Here is a 27,244-nt window from a genome sequence, read left to right on the forward strand (position 1 = left end):
TCACCTCTGCCAGGAGGGTGGGTGAGATCCAGGCCCTGTCCTGTAAGTAGCCCTATTTGACTTTCCACGAGACAAGGGTGGTGCTGTGGACACACCCCTCCTTCATGCCCAAGGTTCCTTTCGAATTTCATCTTAACGAACCCTAGGTGTTGCCTGTGTTTTTTCCTTCGTCGCCGGCTGAACAGACTTCACACTCACTGGATGTGGCTCGAGCACTGATGTTTTATGTGGTCCGCACAAAGAGTTTCCGGAAGACTTCTCAGGTTTTTGTGAACTTTGGTCCTGTGAACCATGGGAAGGCCTTGTCCAAGGCTTCCATCTCCTGCTGGCTCTCCGGCTGTATCACTCATTGTCACCGGTTGGAAAACCGACCGCTGCCTGGCTGTCCGAGAGCCCATTATACCAGAGTGATCGCTGCGACTACGGCGTTTCTGTCTGGTGTGCCCCTGCTGGACAGCTGCAGGGCTGCTACGTGGAGGTCTATGCACACCTTCACGAGATTCTACTGCATCGACAGGGATTCTAGGGAAGAGCCCAGAGTCGGCCAAGCAGTGCTACATAATCTGTTTGCTTGAAGGAGAGACTGGTGAGGAGGTAAGAGTAATTGCTTCTGTTGAGCCTTGCCACCTCTCGTGGTCGTGTATGTATGTACTGCTATTTATTCTTTATTCATGAGCATGTGAATCCATGCCAGACCCCATGCTTACCTGTAACTGTTCTCCAGCATGGGTCTGTATGGATTTGCATGCAAACCCTCCTGCCTGCCCCATGCGGCTCTTCTTGGTCATACTGCAACTTTACATGCTACCAAATCTGAAGATGGCTGCCAGAGGAGGGGGTTAGGGAGAGGGCAGTCATTGGCTGGGGGCAGTATGACCCAGAGCTCAGTGATTGGTTTATAGGAGAAAGACAGTTTGTAAACAAAAGTGAAACCATTTTTTCTTTTACCGAGGATTCCCGGCTTGACGACGGGGAATATTCATGAGCATGTGAATCCATGCCAGACCCCTGCTGGAGAACAACAGTTACAGGTAAGTAACTTGTTCCTCATCAACAGCTGCCATCTCCAAGTGCCAGAGGTTGCCAGCAGATATACTCAGCTGAAGAGTCTGGGGGATGCCTTCTCATTTTCGTTGGGCGGGCTCTTCCTGGACACCTTCCCTCTGATTCTGCTCCTGTTACGTGTATCCGTGGCAGATCTGGTATCTGGACCTTCACCAGCTGTCAGTGGTTCTGGCCGTCCAGCTCCCTCCACTTCCTGACCTTCTCTACAATACTGCGCCACTACCCAGCATCACTGAGCCTCACAGACTGGCTCCTGCAGCCCTAGAATTTGGACACTATTACCTGCCGCTGGAATGCAAGAAAATCCTCCCCAAGGCTAAAGCTCCCTCTACATTGTCTTGATACAGACACAAATGGGAAGCGCTTCACGGTGTGCTGCAGCATGCAGAAGATTACCCCACTGCGGATAATTGCTCTGCAGCTCCTTCCGTATTTGCTCTCGCTGGCTAAGGCGGGGCTGGCTCACGCGTCCCTCAAGGTTCATCTGGCTGACATATCCCGATACACATGGGTGCCAGGCAATCTCTCCCTCTGGTCGCCCAGGCTTGTCAAGGTGTTCCTCAAGGGCCTCTTCAGGACTTTTCCGCCAGTGAAGGCTCCTGCCGTGGCCTGGGAACTGAACGTGGTCTTAACTTAGTTTCTATCCTGGAAGACTGCTTTCCTGGTAGCGATCACCTCGGCCAGGCAGTTCGGGGAGATCCAGGCCCTCTCCTGCAAGCAGCCGTACTTGACCATCCATGCTACTAAAGTGGTGCTGTGAACTCATCCCACCTTCCTGTCAAAGGTTCCTTCGGACTTTCATCTCAACAAGCCTTTGGTCCTGCCAGTTTTCTTTCTGAACTTTTCCACGCCTACTGAAAGGGCGTTTCATTGGCTAGACGGTGCTCGTGCCCTCAAGTTCTATGTAGCACGCACTGAAGACTTTCCGAAAACGTTTCAGCTTTTTGTCAATTTTAGGTCTGTGGGAGATAGCAAGTCCCTGTCTAAGGCTTCCATATCCAGGTGACTCTCCGGCTGTATCATACACTGTCATGGTCTGGCCAACAGACTTATTTCAGGCCTGCCGAGAGCCCACTCCACCAGACCCTTCGCAACACAACTGCGTTTCTCTCTGGTGTTCCCTGCTCAACATCTGCAGGACTGCTATGTATAGGTCTACCCACACCTTCACGATATTCGTCTGCCTCAAACAGGTCGGCAAAGCGGTGCTACGTAAATTATGTGTTTGAGGTGAGTCTGTACCAGGAGTAAGTGTATTGCTTCTGTGAGCCTTGCCACCTACTGCGGTTGTGTATATTTCTCCAGTATGGGGTCTGCCATGGATTCACATGCTCATGAATATTCCCTGTTGTCAGGCTGTGAAGCCTCGGTAAAAGAAAACAGTTTCACTTTCACTTACAAACTACCTTTCTCCTTTAAACCAATCACTGTCCTCTGGGTCATACTGCCCCCACCCAATGACAGTCCTGTCCCTAAGCCCCTCCTCTGGCAGCCATCTTCAGATTTTTACCTCACGCTTCAGTGTTGGGAGTCCTTGAGTTTGCTCTGCGAGCTACTTCTATGTTTTATCGTGTTTTTCGACGGAAAAAGGTTCTATTTTTGTTCTAAACGAGCCTGTGTGCTTTTTTCTCCATCTGCGATAGTGGGGATCCATTGTCAGTCAAGGGCGAAGATCGTGGAAGTTTCCAGAAGGCCATCAGGCCTACTTCACGCCCTCCGACCATGACGGAAGGAGAAGGAAGGAAGATCCCTCTTCAAGTTCTGCACCAAGTACGGGCTATGGAATGTTTGTGGATGGCAAGCACCTTCAATGCCGCTACTGTCTGCATCCAGGAGATTGCGAGATATGCCTCAGCTTCTCCAAGTAGATGACGAAGGATAGGCACAGTAGACAGGTGGCGTGGCTGAACGGCAAGGCCTCTGCCCCGTGCTCCAAGTAGGGTCACGCCTCACCCAGGAACGGCCAGTCGGAGAAGCGGTCTTCTACATCCTTTGAGGGCGCCTCATCCGTGGGGGTTCACAACAAGGCCAAGAACTGCAAGTCAGGGTACACTGGGGTCACCGCACAAGCGGTTCCCGCGATGGACAGGGTGCAATCGACATCACCATCCACCTCCATTGCCAGCCGGCAGTCAAGCTCCTCCTCGAAGAGGAAATTATCCAACCCGAATAAACTGCGCTAGAATCCAGGGACGGAGGAGAAGAAGGCCAAACTGCCCAAGAAGGCCCAATCGGCGCAGGAGAAGTCTTTGTCAACGATAGAGCTGGTGGTGGCTGCTCTTACAAAGATGAATGGGGCTGACCCTGTGATGGTGGCCCCCACAGCGCAGAAGGTTTCCCTGCCGCTGAGGCCGAAACCGCCACAGTGACTTTGGCGAAGTCTGCTAGCGTGCCGGTGAAGGGGTTGCCGTCTCTGAGCCTGGCTCCGACCCCTCACAGTGGGAAAAAGGGGGGGCAATGAGGCCCCGGACCAGCACCAGGCTGTGTCCCAGGCCATGGAAGTTTTGTTCATGGACGACGAGCACCTTGAGTCCTTACACACCGTCCATGAGGACATGGAAGAGGAGGATGATGATGGCGCGGGGCCCAGTGTTATGATCACACCAGTTCAGCCGAGGGATGTTTCTGGACATCCTGTTGACCCTCCACATCTTGGTGTCGGAGATCCAGAAGAGGATGCCTCAGGGCCCGGTTTCTATGGTTCCAGAATCACCCGATCAGCCGCCAGCGAAGAGGAGGAGGCGTCATCCGACGGCCCCATTTCTGCCCCCACATCCGCACTGGCCACCCTCTCCCCAGTAGACCCAACCACGAGTACAGTGGCGGAGATACGGCCACAGCAACGACGGATGACAAAAATATCGTTGCGGCCTACGGCATCCCCACTGGATGAGGTGGGGTTGTTCCATTTCATGATCACCAGAGCTTCCGATCTGTTCCAGTTTATGCCGGAAAAAAACAAAAAGGAGGGTTTCCTGTAGCAGCATCGTGAGTCCAAGAGGAAGACGATCATGGCGCTGCCCCTTCTGGACGACGTGTGGTAGGAGGGCCTGGCCCTCTTGAAGAACCCTTGCACGGCTCCGGCTAAACGGGATAGGCTGGAGAAGTACCAGGTGCCGTAATCCGCACCCAAGTGCCTGAGGTCACAACCATCTCCAAATTCAGTGGTTTCGGTGTCTGTGAGGAAACGGTCGGCTAACCCGTCCTCGTCTTCAGTCCCTCGGACATAGAGGGGAAGAAGATGGACACCATGGGAAGAAAGGTGATTTTCTCAGATTCCGCAGGTTTATCACTCACACTTCCCTTACCACTAGCCCACTCCTCACCTGATGATTCTGTGTGTGTCTTTACGGATTCGTCGGATGAGCTTTCCAGCTTTTCCCTCCAGGCTGTCTTTGTCCTGATGTCCTTATTCTTCTGTTTGACGAGATAGGGGCGAGCTCCCCCGGAGGCCACCTTGCCTATAAAGCTATTAGCACGGTAGCGGGGACTCCGGGGAGCCCACCCCAAACCAGGGAAAAGCCTTGCTGAAAAACCCTGGAAGATCTTGTAGCTGTGGTTGGCAGTGGTGAGTTGTAGTTATCCAGAGAGGTAGTTGTTGGCGTGCACTTGTATCTGGACTTCAATACCCAGCATGCATCGGTAGGTAAAGTAGCAATATATAGTTCCAACGTACTCGGGTTCTGAGGGTAACAAACTACCCTAACCAGCATGCACTGGAAAGCAGAGCAGCAATGTCCAGTTCCAACGTACTCGGTTTCATAGAGTACTGGACCACAATAACCAGCATGCACTGGTAAATATTCGTAGTAGATTGAGGAATAACGATCCAGTGCGGACCAGCACAAACAGTTCAGTACTCCGATGTATTCAAACAAAGTAGCGCTCCCAGCATAGAGCGTCTGATGGCAGGTGAGACGCCTTGGCAGGAATGCGTACAAGAAGGCAGCGCGGCACAATGGCGGAAGCTGAAACAAACAGGTAAGCAGATAGAGCGGGAGGGGGGAAACAGCGAACAGCGGTAACAGAAAGACACGGGCAGACGAACAAGGAAGGAAGGCAAGGGAACACAGAGGAACAACGGGAGGCAGAGAACGAGCGTTGTGAAACTCACGTAGGCAGCAAGAAAGTTGCAACGCACAGGTGTTCTCCATTCCCAGGTACTTGTAGGTAGTACAACAGAAAGACTAGACCGCACCTTGCAGTGACTGAGTCTAGTCCTTCTTCCACATTGCCCATCTGCTCCATACTTTCCATGGGCGATATATGGCAGATTAACTGCGCAGCATCCACCATCAAGGCGGCCAACGCACTGGCGATCCTAGCCAGGTACAACAGCGAGCTGTGGTACAAGCTGGGTCCGATTCTGCAGTTCTTCCCCAACGACAAGAGGATGGAGGCAATCGCTCTCTTCCAGGAGGGGAGGTATCGTCGGATCACGCCATCACAGTGGCATTGGACACTGCCGACACAGGGTTCCGGTAGATGTGGAACCGTGTCTGCCTTCGTCACCAAGGCCACACATTTCCGCCAGAAGGTCTAGGCGAGGGTACTGGAATTGCCTTTCGACTGAGATAACCTTTCTGGGAAGGTCGTTGACGAGTCCCTCCAGGCCATCAAAGCACATATGGAGACAGCCCATTCCCTGGGCACACTCCAGCAGCACCGCTCTTCTTTTCTCTCCTCCAGAGGGAAGTGTAGCAAGTCGTCAAAAGGTTTTTCCTCATCGTATCGTCAGCCTTCCAGATCCATGACTTAGGAAGCCTACGGTGGAGGAGGACAGCGCCGCCATCACCCGCAAGGCAGGACGCCGGCACCGAAGCACGCCTGCACCGGCCAGGACGTCAGGCCCCCACCCGTGCACCCCAGTGAGAAGACGTCTGACCAGATTCATCAGCGAGTGGGGAAAGATCACCACCGACAGATGGGTGCTGGATGCTCTCGCCCATGGACATTTATTTAGTTATTTATACATTTATACAGCGCACCTAGCCCATAGGCATCTAGGCGCTAACAAGGTCATTTTTCCTTAGAATTTAGGAATATGGTTACAAACGTACAACTTTTCAATACAAATGGTACATTGAATATAATTAATATAATATTTACAAAATATAGATGGCAAGTCATTTCTCAGATTTACATTTTTGGTATTGTTAAATGTTAACCTGGTGATAGGTGCCTGGTTTCAATGTGCTGTTACTCGGGGTCGCATCTAAAGAGAAGAGTGTTTAGCTTTTTTCTGAATGACCAGAATGAGGTGTCATTTCTCAAGTGGTGTGGGAGGACATTCCACAATGTGGGCGCTATCACTGGAAAGCTAGAACCTCCTGCTTTCTGTCTCCTGAATCTTGGTATATTGAGCAGATTAGTATATGCAGTCCGGGTTGGTCTATTGGTACTAACTTTGCAAATGAGGTCACTGAGGTATTTGGGTGCCTTCTTTGCAATACATTTGTGAGTCATCGTTAGGATTTTGAAGTTAATTCTGTCTTGTACAGGAAGCCAGTGAATGTTTCTTCTGGTGGACGAGATGTGGTCGTGTTTTGGGATATTTAATGCAGCCCTTATGGCGTTGTTTTGTAGTGTTTGTAACTTTTTAATGTTTCTGATACAGGTTCCGGCGAACAGAGAATTACAATAATCAATCCTAGACAGTATCAGTGCTGTTGCCAGGGTGATCGTATTTTCAGGGGAGAGAAAAGGGCGGTTTGCTCTTATCAGTTTGGCTGTGTATGTGGCTGAAGAGACCACAGCATTGATTTGTCTATTTAACGTGAGCTCAGAATCAATGTAGACTCCCAGGGTTTTTAATTTCGCTGGCTACTGGGATAGTATTGCCATTGATGATAAATGATTTGTACTGTTGAGGGAGGTTGTTGAGTTTTATTATATTACCGATTATGATAAGCTCCGTTTTATCATCATTGAGGCATAGTTCGTTGCTTGCCATCCAGGGTTGGATGGCAAGGTATATTTTGTTCAGTATTTTGGAATCAGTGTCGTAACATCCGGTAATTGGTATGAGAATCTGGGTATTGTCCGCATAGTTTGTATACGAGATACCCATATTGTCAAGTTTGTCAAATAGAAGTTTGGTGAATGCATTATAGAGAGTGGGTGAGACACATGATCCTTGTGGTACCCAACAAGTTACCGGGACTGGCTGGGCTGAAGCGGAGTCTGAAATGACTCTCATGGTCCGGTTGGATAAGAAGGATCTGATCAATTTAATGGATTCTGATGAGAAAAGGGCTGCAGTGTCCAAATGTTGGCATAGGATCTCATGGTTTACTAAGTCAAACGCAGCAGAGAGATCTAATAGTAGGAAGATGCACAGCTTTCCATTATCCTTGTATTGATCCATTTGCATCTTCAAATACCCTGTAATTTCTGTGCAGGTGTCCCCGGATCCCTCTTGTGGCCCGGCAGGAGCAGCACATCCCTCAGCTCTTGGAGGAGGTGCGGGCCATGCTGCCAAAAGAGGCAATAAAGCTAGTTCCCCAGCGATTTCGGGGCCCCAGAGTCTATTCCACATGCTTTTTAGTCAAAAAGAAGCCCGGGGGTTTAAGGCCCATTCTAGACCTGCAACATCTGAACAAGTACCTCAATTCTCAAAAGTTCAGAATGGTCACGTTGCAGCACGTGCTCAGCCAACTGGAGAAAGGAGACTTTTTGACGTCGCTGGATCTGGAGGAGACTTACTGCCACGTCCCCATTCACAAGAGACACCGAATGTTTCTATGCTTCATGGTGCAGGGACAACACTACCAATTCAAGGCCCTTCCTTTCTGCTTGAAGTCGGCCCCCAGGGTGTTCACAAAGTGCCTGGCACCGGTGGTGGCCCAACTGCATCTACAGGGTATACACGTGTACCCGTACCTCGACGGCTGGCTCATCCGGGCTCGCTTGTGAAAGTTGGCCGTCGGACACACGGATACGACTGTTCAGTTGCTGATGGATCTGGGATTCTCCAACAACTATCCAAAGTCCTGCTTGACACCATCGCAGAACACGCTGTAGGAACCAGACTCAATATGGTTTCCTGCCTTGCGTCACCCTCGCAGGAGAGAGTAGTGGCCATTCAAGGGAAAGTGCAGTGATTGCTGTCGATGAAGTCGTTGCTCAGCATGATGTCATCTTGCATCTTCCTTATCCGGCTCTGGAGGTTACAGATGCGTCTTCTTCAGGAGTTCCTGGACACTCACCGGATACAGGAAGCTTTGCGGACAAGATCTCGCTCAATGAGAAGTTCCGTTGGGGCGATAAGGTGGTGGGTCACCCACTCCACCATCTCCCAGGACGCAGGGTTTCAGAACCCCCATACCAGGATACAGTCACCATGGACGCTTCCCTGGAAGGCTGGAGAGCCCTCACCGGACGTCTGCACGCCAGAGGCCTGTGGATGCCAGAGGAGAAGGATCTCCATATCAATATTCTGGAGCTACGGGCAGTGTTCTGGCCCCTCAAGCCATTTCTCCCATTTCTGAAGGGCAAGGTGGTGAGGATCTTCGTGGACAACACCACCACAATGTTCTACATCTGGAAACAGGGGGGCACTCGATCCCCAGCGCTCTCAAAGGAAGTGCAGGACTTGTGTTACTGGGCCATTGGCCAGGGGATGTTCCTCGTTCCTCATCACCTTGCGGGAGTCAAGAACACCATTGCAGACTCCCTCAGCAGGGAATTGCTCTCCTGCCACGAGTGGGAACTTCGGCAGGACCAGGTGGACTACATCTTCGTCAAGTGGGGCATGCCCCAGATTGATCTTTTTGTGACGGCGGCAAACTCCAAATGCCAGAAGTTTGCTAGCAGATTTCACCAACCGAGGAGCCTGGGGCACACTTTCTCCTTCCCGGGGAAAGGCCTGTTTCTGTACGCGTTTCCTGTTGCCTCTCCTGCTATGAGTCATCAACACACTCAGACCGTGCCAATGCAGAATGATACTCAACGCCCCGGCATGGCCGAGGCAGATTTAGTGCCTGGACCGCCTCAGCCTGTCAGCGTCGCCTCTGGTCAAGCTGCCAGTGGTTCTGGATATTCTCACCAGAGAAGGAGGTGCAATCCCACACCATGACCCAGGATCGCTGAACCTGAGGGCTTGGCTCCTGCAACCGTAGAGTTTGGAGGAAATGAGTTGTGAACTGTAGGGAGGTCCTCACCAAGGCCAGAACATCGTCGACTTTGAAGTGCTACGGTCACAAATGGAAGCGTTTCGCTACATGGTGCCGGTCTCAGAGGATTACCCCTCTGAGGGTCACAGCCCGGCAGATTCTTTCAAACTTGCTATCCTTGGCCAAGGCCGGACAGGCGCATGCCTCGATCAAGGTATATCGGGCGGCTCTCTCCCGCTAAACCGGGTCTCCAAGAAGATCTTCACTTTGGCCTCACTGACTTGTCAAGGAGTTCCTCAAGGGGCTTTATCGATCTTTCCTGCCAATGAAGGCTACTGCCACGCCATTGGGAATTCAACGTGGTGCTGACGAGGCTCATGGGGGCCCCCTTCGAGCCTATGCCTCAGGCCCCTCTCAAGTTCCTCTCGTGGAAAATGGCTTTCCTTGTGGCCATCACCTCTGCCAGGAGGATAGGTTAAATCCAGGCCCTATCCTGCAAACAGCCAAATCTGACTTTCCACGAATCGAGTGTGGTGCTGCAGACACACCCCTCTTTCATGCCGAAGGTTCTGTCGGAATTCCACCTCATCGAGCCTTTGGTGTTACCTGTTTTTTTCCCAAAGCCTTTGTCACCGGCTGAAAGGGCCTTCCACTCGCTGGACGTTGCTCGTGCCCTGAACTTCTACTTGACACGCACTAAGAGTTTTTGGAAGACTTCTCAACTGTTTGTGAACTTCGGTCCTGTAAACCATGGGAAGGCCTTGTCCAAGGCTTCCACCTCGATGTGGCTCACTGGCTTCATCACGCACTGTCATCAGTTGGCGATCCGGCCGTCTGAGAGCCCACTCCACCAGAAAGATAGCTGCGACGACGGCGTTCCTGTCTGGTGTGCCCCTGCTGGACATCTGCAGGGCAGCTACTTGGAGGTCCATGCACACCTTCACGAGATTCTACTACGTCGACAGGGATTCCAGGGAGGAGTCCAGTGTCGGCCATGCAGTGCTAGGCAACGTGTTTGCTTGAGGTGAGTCTGTTCTAGAGGTTTGAGTTGATTGCATCTGTTGAGCTTTGCCACCTCCCGTGGTTGTGTAATAATGTACTGCTATGTATTAGTGAGTCCATGCCAGACCCCATGCTGGAGAAGGAACAAGTTACTTACCTGTAACTATTGTTCTCCAGCATGGGTCTGGCATGGATTTGTCTTTGTCATACTACCACTTTATGTGCTTGCCAAATCTGAAGATGGCTGCCAGAGGAGGGGTTTAGGGAGAGGACTGTCAATGGATGGGGACAGTATGACCCAGAAGACAGTGATTTGGTTATAGGAGAAAGATAGTTTGTAAGTGAAAGTGAACCTGTTTTTTCTTTTACAGAGGATTCCCAACTTGACCACAGGGAATATTCATGAGCATGTGAATCCATGCCAGACCCATGCTGGAGAGCAATAGTTACAGGTAAGTAACTTGTTCATTACTGCTGTGTAATCTTATTCATGAACAAGTGAATCCATGCAAGAACTAAGCTGGAGAATAGCAGTTACAGGTAAGTAAGTTGTTCCTTCTTAGATGCTCATTTTAATTGAATGAATGTACTCCCCAAATGATATTCTTGTTGCTTTCAACTTTTTGATTCCAGCTCTTTTTCATTCAAATATTTGGTAACCAGTGATAAGGCAATTAAAAAAAAAAACAGAGGCGTTTTAAGATGGTGCATTGACATTGTTTTCCTTTAACGTTTAATAACTTAATCGCTAATATTAGACATATGCTATGCTGTTCACTTGTGAACCATATTTAGGACACGTGATATAATGTGTTTGGGTCCTTGGGATTACATGGGGAATTCTGGATCTGCACCTGCAGATTCCAACCAGACATGGCCAGGTGACGCTCCCCATCCGGAAACCTGACCAATTTGCCAAAGGACATGCCAGAGCCATACCCAATCTTGCCGGGTGGTCAGGTGTGTCTGGGCACTGCAGGGAGTCTGGCCGTGGCCACACTTGGTGTCACTGTGTGGCTGTTCGGACGGGGGCCGAGGATCAGCAACAGGGTGCTACCGGCTGGGGCTGTGGTATGGGGAGCACGCTGGAGCTTGGATTCCTGTCCGATTGCATGCCTTGAGGGATTGTCATGAACCTCAAGGAGGAGTTTAGCTTGCAGCCCAGCTCATACCTGGAGCGGCAGGGTGCGTCCTGGATCGCTGAAGAGGCGCGGTGGTGTGGAGCACATTGTAGGGTCGCGGGGCACGGACGGCCCTGGAGCTAGGTTTGTGTTGTCCCTTGCAGAGCTGGGCTTGCTGAGACGTGAGACTGGACCTGCTGGGACTTAGACAGACCTGCCATTGCGCAGATCATCTGACAGACGTGCCTGGTACCTGAGATTGCTGAGCCAGGACACACTTGCATTTGTTGAGCTGAAGGGCCTGCCAGCGGTATTTATTTACTTAGAAGAGTGGTAGGAGTAAGTGAGGATTGGAAAAAGTAAATGGGCAATCGTAGGAGGGGAGGAGATGAAGCAGGCATGTAGAGAAGGAATGGAGATACAAGCATGTTGTGAAGCACAGAGTAGGTATAAGAGAAGGCAAAGAGAACTTTATTTGCAAGAAAGGTTCTCTTACAACTCAACAAGAAGTTTGATATAAGGACTGGGCGCTGGGATCTTATCAAAAAATCTGCATTGGTGAAGAAAAGTGAACCAGTCTCGAGCTCCAGATGAGTTTTTGTCCTGCCCACGGCTGGAGGCTTTTTGAGGCAGCCACCATATCACCCTACCCTGATTCAGCCACCTGATAAACCTACGTGGCCAGCTAACTGCTGGTATCCAGCCAAAACCATTGCTGTGATCCCAGCCTAGCGTACAGGGTCATATAAGGTTCAAGGACACGGATGCAGGGTGTTCTCACTCTCACAGCAACAAGAAATAGAGAACCTGAGGCACCAGAAGGAAGTGTGAAGCAGGTCTTGTTGGTGAAGGGATTTGCCACCTTCATCCATTCCCATGAATTAAGAAAATGTTAGTGATCAATAAACTTTATTAGTGATAATTTACTGCAGCTGCCCTCATGAGACACATGGAGAAAGATAGGTGCCTCCAGGAGCAAACGGTAGAGCAGATTTTCTGGGACTATTTAGCACCTTTTTTGTGTTTTCCATGCTGCCATTGTCTTATAATGACATAATTAATGACAGTGCCCTTTTAAGAAAATCATTATCCACTGACGGGAGGGAGGGAGGGAGGGACGGACGGACGGACGCACACGCACACACCCCCCCCCCCAATGGTTTTGGCAGTGTCGGCAGTAAACCTTTAAATATTTTTCTATTGGTTGCAAATCGAACACAATTCTGTTGTATAGGCGCCTAACAAATACTTGTTCCGAGATCCTGCCTGTAGATGGAGCTATTCATTATCTGATACCCCTTTAGCACTAGGTTTACAGTTAAGTACATTTTCCTTCTTACATTTCCATCCACCAATTTTGGTAGGCACCAGCCTTCCAAAACAAATTATGCTGCATTTGGGAAGACCAGATGAGTGGCCGCAGAATGCAGACTATCGGGCCTTTGGGCCAGGCACATTCCACCTGAGCTTGAATTTTATTATCAGAGATCTCATTTACCAAAACTGCTTTGGCGAGTGGCTGGCAGAAAGAGGAAACGTGTAGTTCTTGGAGAGTCGGGCTTATTTTATAGTGAAGGAGGTCCCCTTCTGATCATGTCCTTGGATCTAGGATATCCTAGTTGCCTGAACCGCTCCTGTCCTAGATGGAGGGATTACTCTTGTTAAATGAGGTGATACCTGCACTTGAGGCTATCATGTTTTTCTCTGCTCATGTTGAAGTATGTGGTTGCTTTCAGTTATTTGGGCCTTGCTTGATATTTCTTCTTCGCAGCAGCTCATTTCAGGGAAAATGGGGATAGAATGGATTGTGATTGTTGGATCTGTCATAGATTGGAATGATTTCGTACTGACAGGTGACTGGATTATGCACAGCATTTTTGTCGAATTCAGGTATCAGGCTGCAGAACTAGTGTTACAGTTTATTCACATTGTTTTCTTCATCTGCCCCCTCAGCTCACCTGTGGAAGAGTACAGACCCTGAACAGTCTGACCCCTTCAGGAAGCCAGATGCAGAATCCATTTCTGAACTACCATATCACTTGGTGAGTATCATGTGCGGAGAGTGACAGGCAATGTGGCTCACCTGACTGGTAAGAGGAATGGGGAAGAGGGGTCAGCCTGAAATAGGGCAGGATTATCAAGAAAGGGAAATTGGTGCCCTCTGTAGATTTAGTCTGAAGAGACGATTATTTTCCCAACTCTTTTTACAATGAGTGATGATATATTTCCCAAAATTGAGGTTTGACATACCGTAAGACATTTTTTTAAAAATCAGATATTGTGTGTCCGACATTAAGGGAATACCCTTGTAACATAAGTAGGCCAGCCTGGCAACCATTGATGAATCCATAGGGGGTGCAATGCTAGACTACTGAAACACAGGCATCCATCAGCAATCCCTTTGGAACCTGTACAAGATGCAAGTGTTTGCACACTAATAGAAATGTAAATTGTAGCGTTCTCAGGATGGATTTGGGTTCTGTCATTCTCCTTACATCTATCCCTGTGAAGCCTTTCGACATTTGAGAAGATTCAGCCTATAGGAAATCCAGCATTTCCTTTTACTCCCTTGTCTCTGCCTGAGGCTACCTGCAATCCCTGAGGCTCTTTCTTCTAGTCCTGCAGATATTTTTCTACCGTGTTTTAAACGTTTTACTGGTGCACTTTTGCATTGTAATGCAAAATACCATAAAGAGTACCATTTATGTTATGTTATATTATTTTGCTTTTATATATCGCCTTATGTACCATTGGTATGATATCAAGGCGCTGGTAGGTTGAACCGCCCTCGGGAACTGAAGTTCAAGTCAGTAGAGAGAGAGTCATAAGGTGCGTGTGAGCACCGGATATGTGTGCAGCGGTGTTGCATTCCTTTGATAGCTGCTTCTTAGCGGTAGGTGTGGTGGTTGGGAGATCAAGAGTATGTGTTCGTTCTGGCAGGTTGTTATCCAGACCGATTCTGGCTGCGTTTAGGCCTGAGGAGAACGCCTAGGCTGGAGTGTGTGAAACCAGCTGTGTTTAGATAGGATGATGGGGAGTATGAGGCAAGTGATGGTATGAGAACAGCTATACCGAATGGTGTCATAGTATCGCTGTGTTCTAGTTGAGTGGTGGTGTACAGAAGAGAGTAAGCATGTAGATGTGATAAGGTGGATTGTCTTGAGATCGGGCACACTCCAGTAGTTCCATGCACTTCGGCCGTTCAATGCACTCCAACCAGTCTATGCATTCCAACCAGTCTATGCACTCCCACCATTCTATGCACTCCCACCATTCTATGCGCTTCAACCATTCTATGTACTTTGGTTGTTTTATGCACTACAGATCGTTCCATGCTTTCGAATCATTTTTGTAAGTGTCCATTCAGTGCTCTGTCTGTTCCGTGCATTCCATCCGTTGTATGTACTCGCTCAGTTCTAAGCAAACAATCAGTTCAATAAGTTCTATGTATTCCTTCTAATCAGTGCACTTCGTCCGATCTATACATGTTATCGCTTCATCATCCGGTCTGCTCATTTCCACGTTATCTGTTCTCAATGCATCATCCATCCACCTCCTGACCCGATTCATATACCCAGTTTCGCCCGTTCCATCCACATACGTCATCCGTTCATCCACCCACTTCATCCGTTCCACCCTCTTCACCCGTTTAATCCACACAGTTCTTTTGTTCCACCACTTCACATGTTCCACCCACTTCACGTTCCACCCACTTCACGTTCCACCCACTTCACCTGGTTCCACCCACTTCACCTGGTTCCACCCACTTCACTGGTACCATCCACTTTACCGGTTCCACCCACATCACTGGTTCCACCCATTTCACCCTTTCCATCTACATACTTTATCTGTTCATTCACCTACTTCATCCGTTCTACTCACTTCACCCGTTTCGTCCACACACTTCTTTCGTTTCATCCACTTCACCGGTTCCGCCCGTTCCACCCACTCCACCCATTCCACCCATGTACTTCCCCGTTCCATCCACATACTTCACCGTTTCCAACTACATACTTCACCCGTTCCATCCACATATTTCACCCGTTTCGTCTATCCATTTCCCTCGATTCATCCACATATTTCATCCCTCGTTCCCATACTTCACCGTTCCATCCATCAATTTCATCAGTTCCATCCATCCATTTCACCTGTTCCCCCCACATACTTCACCCGTTCCATCCACATATTTCACCTGTTCCAACTACATATTTCACCCGTTTCGTCCATCCATTTCCCTCGATTCATCCACATATTTCACCCGTCCTTCCACATACTTCACCTGTTCATCCATCAATTTCATCAGTTCCATCCATCCACTTCACCCGTTCCATCCACATAATTCACCCGTTCCATCCACATAATTCACCCATTCCATCCACATACTGCACCTGTTCCATCCACATACTTCCCTCGATTCATCCACATACTTCTCCCATTCCATACACATACGTCACCCGTTCCATCCACATACTTCACCCATTCCACCACATACTTCACCCGTTCCAATCAAATAATTCACCTGTTCCATCCACATACTTCACCTGTTTCGTCCCTCCATTTCCCTTGATTCATCCACATATTTCACCAGTCCTTTCACATACTTCACCTGTTCCATTCATCTGTTTCATCAGTTCCATCCATCCACTTGACCCATTCCATCCATCCACTTGACCCATCCCATCTACTTGACCCGTTCCATCCACATACTTGACCCGTTCCATCCACATACTTGACCCGTTCCATCCACATACTTGACCCGTTCCATCCACATACTTGACCCGTTCCATCCACATACTTCACCCTTTCCAACGACATACTTCACCCGTTCCATCGACATACTTCACCCGTTCCATCGACATACTTCACCCGTTCCATCCACATATTTCACCTGTTTCGTCTATCCATTTCCCTCGATTCATCCACATATTTCATCCCTCGTTCCCATACTTCACCGTTCCATCCATCCATTTCATCAGTTCCATCCATCCATTTCACCCGTTCCACCCACATACTTCACCCGTTCCATCCACATACTTCACCCGTTCCATCCACATATTTCACCTGTTTCGTCCATCCATTTCCCTCGATTCATCCACATATTTCACCCGTCCTTCCACATACTTCACCTGTTCCATCCATGAATTTCATCAGTTCCATCCATCCACTTCACCCGTTCCATCCACATCATTCACCCGTTCCATCCACATACTGCACCCGTTCCATCCACATACTTCCCTCGATTCATCCACATACTTCTCCCGTTCCATACACATACTTCACCCGTTCCATCCACATACTTCACCCGTTCCAATCAAATAATTCACCTGTTCCATCCACATATTTCACCCGTTTCGTCCCTCCATTTCCCTTGATTCATCCACATATTTCACCAGTCCTTTCACATACTTCACCCGTTCCATTCATCTGTTTCATCAGTTCCATCAATCCACTTCACCCATTCCATCCATCCACTTGACCCATCCCATCCACTTGACCCATCCCATCCACTTGACCCATTCCATCCACTTGACCCGTTCCATCCACCACAGACTTGACCCGTTCCATCCACCACAGACTTGACCCGTTCCATCCACCACAGACTTGACCCGTTCCATCCTCCACAGACTTGACCCTTTCCATTCTCCACAGACTTGACCCTTTCCATTCTCCACAGACTTGACCCTTTCCATTCTCCACAGACTTGACCCTTTCCATTCTCCACAGACTTGACCCTTTCCATTCTCCACATAATCCACTCTGTTCCTTCCACATATTTCATCCGTACCATCCATTTGCGTGCTTTACCCGTTCCATTCACATACTTCATCCGTTCCATCCATACACTTCACCCATTCCATACACCCACTTTCCATCTAGCTATTTTCAACTCTTCCTTCCGCATACTTCACCTGTTCTATTCACCCATTTTCTTCGTTCCTTCCACACATTTCACCCGTTCCTTCCACATACTTCATCCGTTCCACCCATGTTCTTCGCCCGTTCCATCCATACACATCACCCGTTCCATACATCCACTTTCTCTGTTCCATCTATCTACTTCACCCACTCCTTCCGCATAATTCACTATTCCATTCATCCACTTCCCTGATTCTATCCACCTGTTTTGCTCGATCCATCCACATACTTCACCCGTTACACGTACTTCACCCATTCCACCTAGTTCATCCGCTCCACCCAGTTCATCCACTCAACCCAGTTCATCCGCTCCACCCAGTTCATCCATTACACCCAGTTCTTCCGTTACACCCAGTTCATCCGTTCCACTCACATGCGTCATCCGTTCCAACACTATGCTTCATTTCAGCCACATACTTCACTTGCTCCATCCACATACGTCACCAGTTCCTTCCACATACATCACTCGATCGCTCCATACTCCACACTCGCTCTATACTCTACATTTGTTCTATTCAACATACTTGACCCGTTCCTTCTACCTACATCACCCGTTCTGTCACATACATCTACCCGTTCTGTTACATACATCTACCCGTTCTGTTACATACATCTACCCGTTCTGTCACATACATCTACCCGTTCTGTCACATATATCACCCGTTCCATCACATACATCAACCGTTCCGAACATACATCACCCGCTCGCTCCACACCCTACGTCCGCTCCACACCCTACGTCCGCTCCACGCTCTACGTCCGCTCCACGCTCTACGTCCGCTCCACGCTCTAGATCCACTACATGCTCTAGATCCACTACACGTTCTAGACCCATTACACACTCTGCCACTTGCTCCACACCTGCTCCCTAACTCTGCACCCGCTACAGACACTACATTTGTTCCACACCTTACTTCCACTCCACACTCTACATCCACTCAACACCCTACATCTGCTCAAAACCCCCCACATCCTACATCCGCTCAACACCCTACATCTGTTCAACACCCTACGCCCGCTCCATGCTATCATCTACTCCACAGCCTACATCGGCTCCATGCTCTCATCTGCTCCACGCAATCATCCGGTCCACGCTTTCATGCATTCTGTGCTCTTGTCCGCTTTACACTCTCATCCGCTATGCGCTCTTCATCCTCTCCACCGACATTCATCTGCTCTACCGACTTCATCTGCTCAACTCACTTCATACATTCACCATGCATTATCGGTTAAACTCATGTCGCTTGTCGCACGCACTTGATCCGTCCCACGTTCTCCATCTGTCCCATGCACTATACCCGTTATACGCACTTGAAGCGTCTGTTCTATTTGTTCCATTTGTTCCATGCACCTTTGCCTTCCATGCCATATATCTGTTTCGTGCACTCTACCAGTTCAGTGTACTCTGTGCACTCATTCGTATCATGTATTCATCTTTCCATCCTCTCCACTTTATTCTTCTTATCCATTTTGTTCCATCACCCATCACATTCATTTAATCAATTTCATTAATGTCAGCCACTTTACTGCTTTCATACAATTGATACTTCTTTATCCTCTTTACTGATTTGTTCCACTTTACTCATTCTATTCTGTTTGTCCTTTTTAGTTTGCATTAGAGGTTATTAGTTTTCGATTTCTCACTTGGAATCTTGATGTTGGAATGTTATTTATGTTATTGTTATTTATGATCTAGAAGTTTGGGTTCGTTGAATTGCTGTTATCCACTTTATTCCTCTCGTCCACTTTGATCTTCTTGTCCTTTACATTTATTTCATCCATTTCATTACTTTCAACCACTTTACTGCTCTCGTTCAACTAGTTCTTTTTATCCACTTCACTGCTATGATCCTTTTTACTCATTCTATTCTATTTGTCCTTTTTAGTTTACCTTAGCGGTTATTATCTTTCGATTTCTTGCTCGGATCATAATGCTGGGTTGTTATTTAAGATCTAGGATTTTGGGCTAATGTCATTGAGTTGCTGTTATCCAGTTTGAGTCACGGGTCGGTTTTAGGGGAAGAGCCATGTTTTCAGTAGTTTGCGGAAAGACATAAGGTCCTCGGTGAGTCGGATGTGGGGTGGGAGTGCATTCCACAGAGTGGGGGCCAAAGCTGAGAATGAAGATCCACCTAACCTGACTGAGTTTGTTTTTGGTATGACTAGGAGGCCGGCTGAGCTTGATCTTAGCGTACGAGCCAGGTGATAGGGTTTTAGTTTGTCTTGAAGATATTGAGGTCCGGTTTTATGCAGTGCTCTGTGACAAATGCATTAGGTTTTGAAGGTGCCCCTTCGGGCAACCGGAAGCCAGTGCAGAGTTTTGAGGGCTGGGGAGGTGTGGTCTCTTGGGCCAAGGGCTAGTAGCAGTTTGGCTGTGGCGTTTTGTGCTCTTTGTAGTCTATTCAGTTGGTATGCGTGCACTCCGAGGTAGAGGGGGTTAGCATAGTCCAGTCTTGATATAACAATTAATTGGACGGCGGCGAGTCTGTTGGGAAAGGAGAGGTATGGAAAAATGCGCCTTTGAATTTTAAGCTGGTAGTGGCAGGACTTTGAGACGTTGTTGACTTGGTGCAAGAGGGTTAGGTCAGAGTCTAGGGGGCAGCCAAGGTTTTTCACTGAATTAGAGGGTGTCAGTGAGTTGCCCATGGTAGATGGTCAGGGTAGTGGGTGTGGAAGGAGTTCGGTGTTGCCACATACCATAATTTCGGTTTTGGAGGGATTTAGAAAGAGGTAGTTTGTGGTCATCCAGAGATCTATGTCGAGGAGGCAGGAAGCGAGGTCTGGTCGGCAGTTGGGTTTAGAGTTTAGGAGTTTTAGAATTAGTTGAGTGTCATCGGCGTAGTTGTAGCACAGGATGTTGTGCAAGGGAATTATTCTTGGGAGGGTGGCCATGTAGAGGTTAAACAGGAGGGCCGACTGGTCGGGCTTGGGAGGAATAGGTGGAGAGTATGGTTATTTGGTTCCTATTGTTGAGGAAGGATGCTATCCATTTGAGGGCAGTTCCACGTATTCCTAGGGAGTGGAGGCGGTCAAGCAAGATTGAGTGGTTGATTGTGTCGAAGGCGGCTGATGGGTCAAGAAGGATTAATGCGGTGCATCCCGCAGAATCTGCTGTGTTTTTAAGGTCATCCCAGATTGAGGTTAGGGTGGTTTTGGTTCTGTGTCGGGCTCTGAAACCTGATTGGGTGGGGTCTAGGAGATGATTGGCTTCGACAAAGGTATTTAGTTGGGAGTAGGCGGTTCGGTCAATGAGTTTGGCTAGGAATCTGGTGTTTGAGATGGGGCGGTAATTTTTGGGGTCGAGGGAAGCTTTTTTTCAAAGAGGTTTGACATGAACCGTTTTGAATGCGTCGGGCAAAATTCGCGAGGAAAGGGAGTCGTTTATGATGTTTCTTGCATGTTCTCCTGCGCAAGTGGATGCAAACATTTCTTTGAGGGTTGTGGCTGGGCAAGGGTCCAGCGGAGAGCCGGATGGTTTGCGGGCAGAGAGAAGTTTGAGAAATTGGTCGGTTGATATTGGACTGAAGGAGTCGAACGTTGGTTGGGAAGTGGTCGCAGTCGGTGGCTTGGCTGGTATGGAGGGTGGATTGCCTAGTGGGTGTAAGAGAGCTAGTTTGTTGGTTAGAGTATTTGTTCTTTCGAGAGCTGTGGTGTAAAAGTGGAGAGAGAGTGAGTCGCACAGCGATTGTGAGGGGGTCGGGAGGGTGGTGATGCATGATGGTTTGGTGAATTTGGTGATGATTTTGTGAAGTTCTTTGCTGGGGTTTTTACAATTTAGGATTCTGGGGTGATAATGGGCTTTTTTTGCTTTGCGGATTTCGGCCTTGTATTGACGAAGGTGCTGGGCCAAGGTCGATCTGCTGAGGGGGGTTTTGTCTTTCTGCCATTTGCGTTCTAGAGATTTATGTAGTTGTTTTGTGGTCTTCAGTTCAGGTGTGAACCATCTAGGGAAAAGGCCACGGCGGGCTGATGTTTTGCAAGAGGGGGTGAGCCACATTAGTGGGGTGATGAGCCATGAGTCAAAGGTGTCGGAGGTTAGTTGTTCATTGAGTAGGGAGGTAGGGGGTGGAGACTGAAGGAGTGCGTCGGCTAGGTCAGGCATTTGCGTAGATTCGGAGGTTCAGGTTCCGGTAAGGGGAGCGGGTTGGGTGAGCGAATGGCGAAAGAAACAATGAAGTGATCGGACGAGATGATAGGGGTGGAGGGGTTTAGATGTATCAGGTTGTAGGAGCTGAAGATGGCATCAAGTGTGTGTCCTTTATAGTGAGTCGGGCCATTTATGTGGGGTTGGAGGTTAATCGCGTCTAGGCTGTCAACCAGAGAGTGTGTCATAGGGTTGGTGGGTATGTCAAGCCATATGTTGAAATCTCCTAGGAGGGTGAGGTTGGGAGGGTTTAGTTGGAGGGTGGCAATAGAGTCGCAGAGGTTGTTTGAGAATTGTCTATCATAGCCAGGGGATCTGTAGATTATTAGGAATCTGTGGGAGAACGAAGGGGGGAGGGAGAGTTTTACGAGGACTGATTCGCAGGAAGGAATTGATGGCTGGTTGTCGATGATTGAGGCGTGGAAGTGAGATTTGAAGGCAATTGGTATTCCTCCTCCTCTAGAGGGACGGTTTAGTGGGATGAGGGGGGAGGCTTCATTGGCGATCGGGCGAAGTCGTCAAGAGAACCAGGTTTCCATGATAAAGACCAGGTCCGGTTTGTCGGAGGCGAGGAGGTCAAAGATGCTGTCTGTTTTTTGCTACAGATCGGGCATTGAAAAGGATGCAATTAACTTCGGTACAGGAGGGTGATGAGGGAGTTGCAAAGGAGGAGGGGGGGGGAAAATGGGAAGCTAGTGGAGGGGTGCATGGTGGTCAATTTACTCGAAAATGGCCGCGGCATGAGATTTTCACTTGTCCTTTGGCCATGTTGTCCTTTGGCCTTCTTCCTGCCCTCTCGATGCTGGAATTGCCATATATGGAATGCCCTTTCCCGAGGGAAATCTTCTGCTTTCCAAGGCAAAGTGGTGGTCTGTGGCCAGATGTCAGGGCTAGGTCTGTCTGGATGTAATTCACATCTGTGCCCCTGAGCGTCTTTTGCTGGCCAGATTGTGTGGCCAGTGGCTGTCCATGATTGGCCAGTTTGAGTGGTGAAGACCATTGATGGACCTGTGTTTGCTTCTAGTCCAAATCCTGGATAAAAGGAGGACTCCTGCAGCCATTTAATATATCATTTTTGAAGCCAAGACCCCTTATGAAGAAGTGCAGCCCACTGAAGACCTGAGGATGAACGTTGCAGCTGACCAGCATTGCCTCCAGCCAAGTCCCGGTGAAGCCCTGCTTCTCTGTCCTGATCTCAAGAAGGCCCTTGTTGATAAGTAACCGCTGGACAGGTGGGAACAACCAATCTCACTTTCTGCTCCAGGATCTGTCCCTGGGCCACATAACCAGCTCTCTCTTTGGCCACCTCGCTGCAGCCGTTGCTGTTCTGACTGCATCTTTGAAATTTGGATGATCTTCAACTGGTGCTGCAAAATTCCTGCTCCTGCATTTTCACCCTGGTACTAACAGAACTCGTGCAGGGCCTGCTGCTTTGTTAACCTACTGAAGATTGCCTGTTGCTGCCTGACAATGGTTACTTTCATTGCAATCTTTCCTCTTCACTCCCTGGAGGTGTCCTAAGGCTGCCTGCTCCGCAGCAGTTTTCTTCCTTTCTTGGCAAGGGTGACCAGCTGGCCAGTCTCTGGAACTGTAATACACCTACTGTGATGGACCAAAAATAAATCCTGCATCCAAAATCGACCTCTGCACCTGCGACCCCTGGGCCTCCCTCAACCATCAAAGCACAGAAGAACATGTCCCCAACAGAATACAGAACCTCTGAAGTGATCTCTGAAAAAATCTGGGTAAAGTGGGTAAGCTAACCTACCTGTTCCTTTCCCAGCCTATCCTCCAAAGGGTTACAAGGACATTAAGTCCTGTCCCTATCCTGACTCAGATTGGTGATGTTCTAGATGGGATCCCATCGTAAGATTTCCCTAATGTAATTGGACTGAGATAGCTACTTACCTGAACTTTTCTTAACTTGTGGAACTCTGAATCGCAACCACTGCCATCATCCAACCTAATAGGAAACATACCTGAATAGTATATATTTTGGAACAGATGGCTCTAGGGCACTAGAACCCATTCCATCTCAAGGCTTGACTTACTAAGTGTTAGGGAGCTATTCTAATGTTGCTTTTAAGTGTTTCTACTTTGTTTTCTGAATCTGATTACATACCTGTATTGCACTGGTTTTGAATCAAATGCTTTTCCATCTTCTCACTGGATTTTCCACATACAGTTATTTGAAGTACTGCTTGTAACTAACTGTTGCTTAACTGTTTTTAGGGTAACATGTGAGGGATCTACTTGGAACCCACAAGAGGGAATGTGTATTTTATTGTACTATTCATTTTATTGTATATGGTTTTGAAAAAAAACTTTACAACACAATACATTAAATCACATCATATTCATAAAACAATTGCATCAAAATCCATAAAATCATACAATATCAAATATTATTAAAACCTATAAAATATGATAAATAGGTTAGATATCACAGTATTCCATGGATTTCACAAATGCAGCCACTGCTAAACATTCTGATGCATTTTGAACACTCAGGCACCTCCTCTATAGGGAGTCCTCGTTGCACCAAATAATTGCAGAGAATAATTTATGTATGACTCCCATCCTATTAACATATATTGACTTGCAGTATAATAGCAAATATCTAATGTTTCAGTTTGATCTGGTTCCCTGCAAAATCTGCAGTTACTCTCTGCTAATAGAATGACTCTTCTCCTCAATAAAACATCTTTAGTCAATAACAAATTCCAATGCAGTTTCAACACGATAGACCTATAAAATCGATTAGGAAATTGCATTAGAATAGGAGAGAGGGTTCCTCGCTTTTTGTGTTCATGCGAAAGATGTTTCATAGATGAAAAGGAGTGGAACTTATCAGTAGTAGCTATCCAGTCTTGATCAAACAGGGCCCTTTTAACTTTGCCCGGATTCCCGATCAAAATGTCTCAGCAAGAGATTGGATAATATGGACTCGCATTACTCACCAATTAGTACTTTTTTTTTTTTATTATTTGCTTCTATCAATTCAATGATTTTGCAAAGACGAAGAGCAATTGTGTAAGTGTTTCTTTTCTTCTTTTTTCCAAGCCTGAAGCAGCTTTAAGATTGAAGTTTTCTATCTTGCATTGTGAGTTTTGGATTCAGGTGTCCAATTCAGTTAGACCTTTGAATGGTCGTTGCCTGGGTACTCATCAGATTTGAGGGAGCAAGCCTCTAGGGCATTCCTTAATATTTTGGCAGTTGCTAATGCCCAAGTTGTCCTAGATCCGCACATCAATCGATTCCAACAAACTTCTTCTTCATACAGGGAATTGGGATCGATCAACGGTCTCAGGTACGCTCTTCTCCATTTTATCGTTTTGGGACAATGTAACAGGAGGTGCTTTATTGTTTCAGGTTCATGTTCCGTTTTGCATAGGCGACAGAGATTTGTTTGTGATTGTCCTCTGATGGCCCTTACTTCGTTGGTCGGAAGTAGGTTTAGGCGAGATCGCAGGAAGGTAGATCTTAAAACCTTGTCTGGAAATCTTTTTAGGACTTCATTCGGCGAATGTAGTTTTTTTGGTTGAAAGTTCAAGTGAGTGAGGAGTTTGTTCTTTCCTGCTAATGTACGAGTCTCTATCCAGTCCAGTTGGTCCATTTTGCGTTTGATTTTCGTGGGGTTTTAGATTAATTCATCTTCGCAGCATCCACTGTTGGCCAGGACTGCTCGCTGCTTGGCAGCCCAGATGGTAAGAGGCTTGCTCCTTCCTTCAGCTATTTCAGATTTGATTATGTTGTATAACAGCGGTGAGTCCTGCATTATCATTTTCCTGAAAAGCGCCATTTCCCCTGCTTCGATTGTTGCTTTCAAGGACAGAGTTCCCAATTCTCTTCTGATGATCGAGATGGCGGTGGAACTTGGAAGCTGAAGGACTTTGCGCCAAAAATATGCTTCCAGCTTTGGCCAAATTGCGGGCGGGATCGCTGGCATTGCCTCACATCCATAAGTGAAGCTCAGTATAACTTTGCCTATATAAAATTTTATTGCCGGGAGAAGCGAAAAACGGCCATATTTTATGTCGATTATTCTAGCCTGCGTGGTGAGTTTTCGGGTCTTGTCCCATAGATGTTGTTGCATCGAAGTTTCTGATTTTGAGTTGTCCAAAATCACCCCCACGTATTTGAAGAGTTTTACCACTTCTATGGACGAGTTTTCGATGTGCCATCTGTACATTTTTGAGTTCTTTCTTGGTGGCTGACAGAGTATCAAGATTTTTGTTTTCTCCTTGTTTATTTCTAAGTTGTTGTTTGCTTTGTATTTGGCCAAGTTGTCAAGCTGCCTTTGAAGTCCAATTTCAGTTTGATCGAGGAGAATGATGTCGTCGGCATATAATAGGCGAGTCACAAGTGTGTCTCCGATTTTCGGAGGAAAAGTTCTTATCGATTCGCCGTTTTCTGTAAGGTCGCCAAGGAAGGAGATGAATAGAACCGGGGCCAGGGGACAGCCCTGTTTCACCCCTCTGAGGGTCGAGATTTCTTCTGAGAGCTTGCCTGCCTGGTTCAACTTGACCCTAATTGATCTCTTGTCATGAAAGGCTTTTATTGGGTCAAGAATGTTGTTTGGACACTTCCATTTGTTTAGTTTTGACCATAGTAAAGTTCTATCTATTCGGTCAAAAGCTTGGCTGAGATCTCTGAGAGCCACGTATACTTTCCCCGATCTTGACGTAAGTATGGCCTTTATGACACTCAACATCATGATGTTGGCTGTGGTACTCGAATTTTTCATAAACCCTGTTTGGAATGGGTCTCGGCACGGGGCTGTTTTTGCCCAAGTTTGAAAACTTTTTAGGAGGAAAGATCCGTAAAGTTTGCCAATTGTGTCCAAGAGCGCAATTGGACGGTAGTTTCTTGGGTCAGTTCTATCTCCTTTTTTGTATATTGGGGCGATCACTGCAGTGCGCCAGGAGTTTGGAATCGATCTTGTGGTGCAGCATTTTTTAAATACCTGCCCAATGAAATTCGCCCACTCCTCTGGATGGTTTTTCAAGTCTATGTTAGTGATTCCATCCGGTCCCGGAGCTCTGGAGGATTTCAGACGCTTGATGGCCAGTACGATGTCTTCTTCATTTGAAAAATCTTCCCAGGTAATAGATCTTGCCTCAGGCTTGGGAACATCTGTGATTTGCCTGGGAAGTTGGAAAATCTTGGCAAAGTGTTGTTTCCAGGCTTCTTCCGGGACGTTGTTTAGACCTTTTGTGATTGCCCCTGCTTCAGTGTTCCTTATTAGTTGCCAAAAGGCACCTGAGTTTTTATCTGCCAGTTTTCTAAGCATTTCTTCTGAGTCCTGCTGGTAGAGAAAGATTCTTCGGAAGCGTAGCCACAATTTGTACTGCTTTTGTTCCTTCAGATAGAGTTGTCTTGGTCCTTCTGAATTTGAAGATTCTGCCAATTTCTTTAGCTTCCTCAGGATACAGCGTTTCATTACCAGTTCTTTATCATAAGTGTGTAATGGTCGCTGAGTAGACTTTTGGTTTAGTTTCCTGGGTATCATGAAGGGGATCAGTAAGGGCTGATAATCAGTAGATTTTAGTGGCTCCCTGTTTTCCCGTAGGTAATGCGTTTTGTAGTTTCTGGACAGTTCCTCGATTCGTTTGGCAGTGAGCCTTAGACTATTTCCTTGGGTGTTTGGTTCGATTTTTTTTCTGACAGTTTCATTTTGTCCTCACCTTCACTTGGCCATGCAATTTTCAGGATATTGTGGTCACTTGCCTCTACCCTTATGACCTCAAAGGCTGTAATTAGGGTCAACATAGCCTCTGAAACGTATATGTAGTCTATGGTCCCATTCTGGGCTCCTCTTTCCCAGATCGGGACATAGACCGCCTGAGGGAGTGAGTGGTCAATATAACGAAGATTTCTAG

The 27,244-nt window shown here is 47.8% G+C and overlaps 1 protein-coding gene across 5 annotated transcripts in view; it reads left to right on the top strand.

Moving 5' to 3' along the window:
• The window catches only part of TEP1 (telomerase associated protein 1), a 2,409,067-nt gene that overhangs the window by 1,619,694 nt on the left and 762,129 nt on the right, over positions 1–27,244 (top strand). For all 5 annotated transcript variants that reach the window (XM_069651741.1, XM_069651744.1, XM_069651746.1 and 2 more), the window contains one exon: positions 13,256–13,344. In XM_069651741.1, coding sequence (XP_069507842.1) covers positions 13,256–13,344 — 89 coding nt within the window. The remainder of the gene's footprint in view (positions 1–13,255; positions 13,345–27,244) is intronic.

Source organism: Ambystoma mexicanum, chromosome 3p (assembly GCF_040938575.1).
Source record: "Ambystoma mexicanum isolate Mex_15411 chromosome 3p, UKY_AmexF1_1, whole genome shotgun sequence".
Taxonomy (NCBI): Eukaryota; Metazoa; Chordata; class Amphibia; order Caudata; family Ambystomatidae; genus Ambystoma; species Ambystoma mexicanum.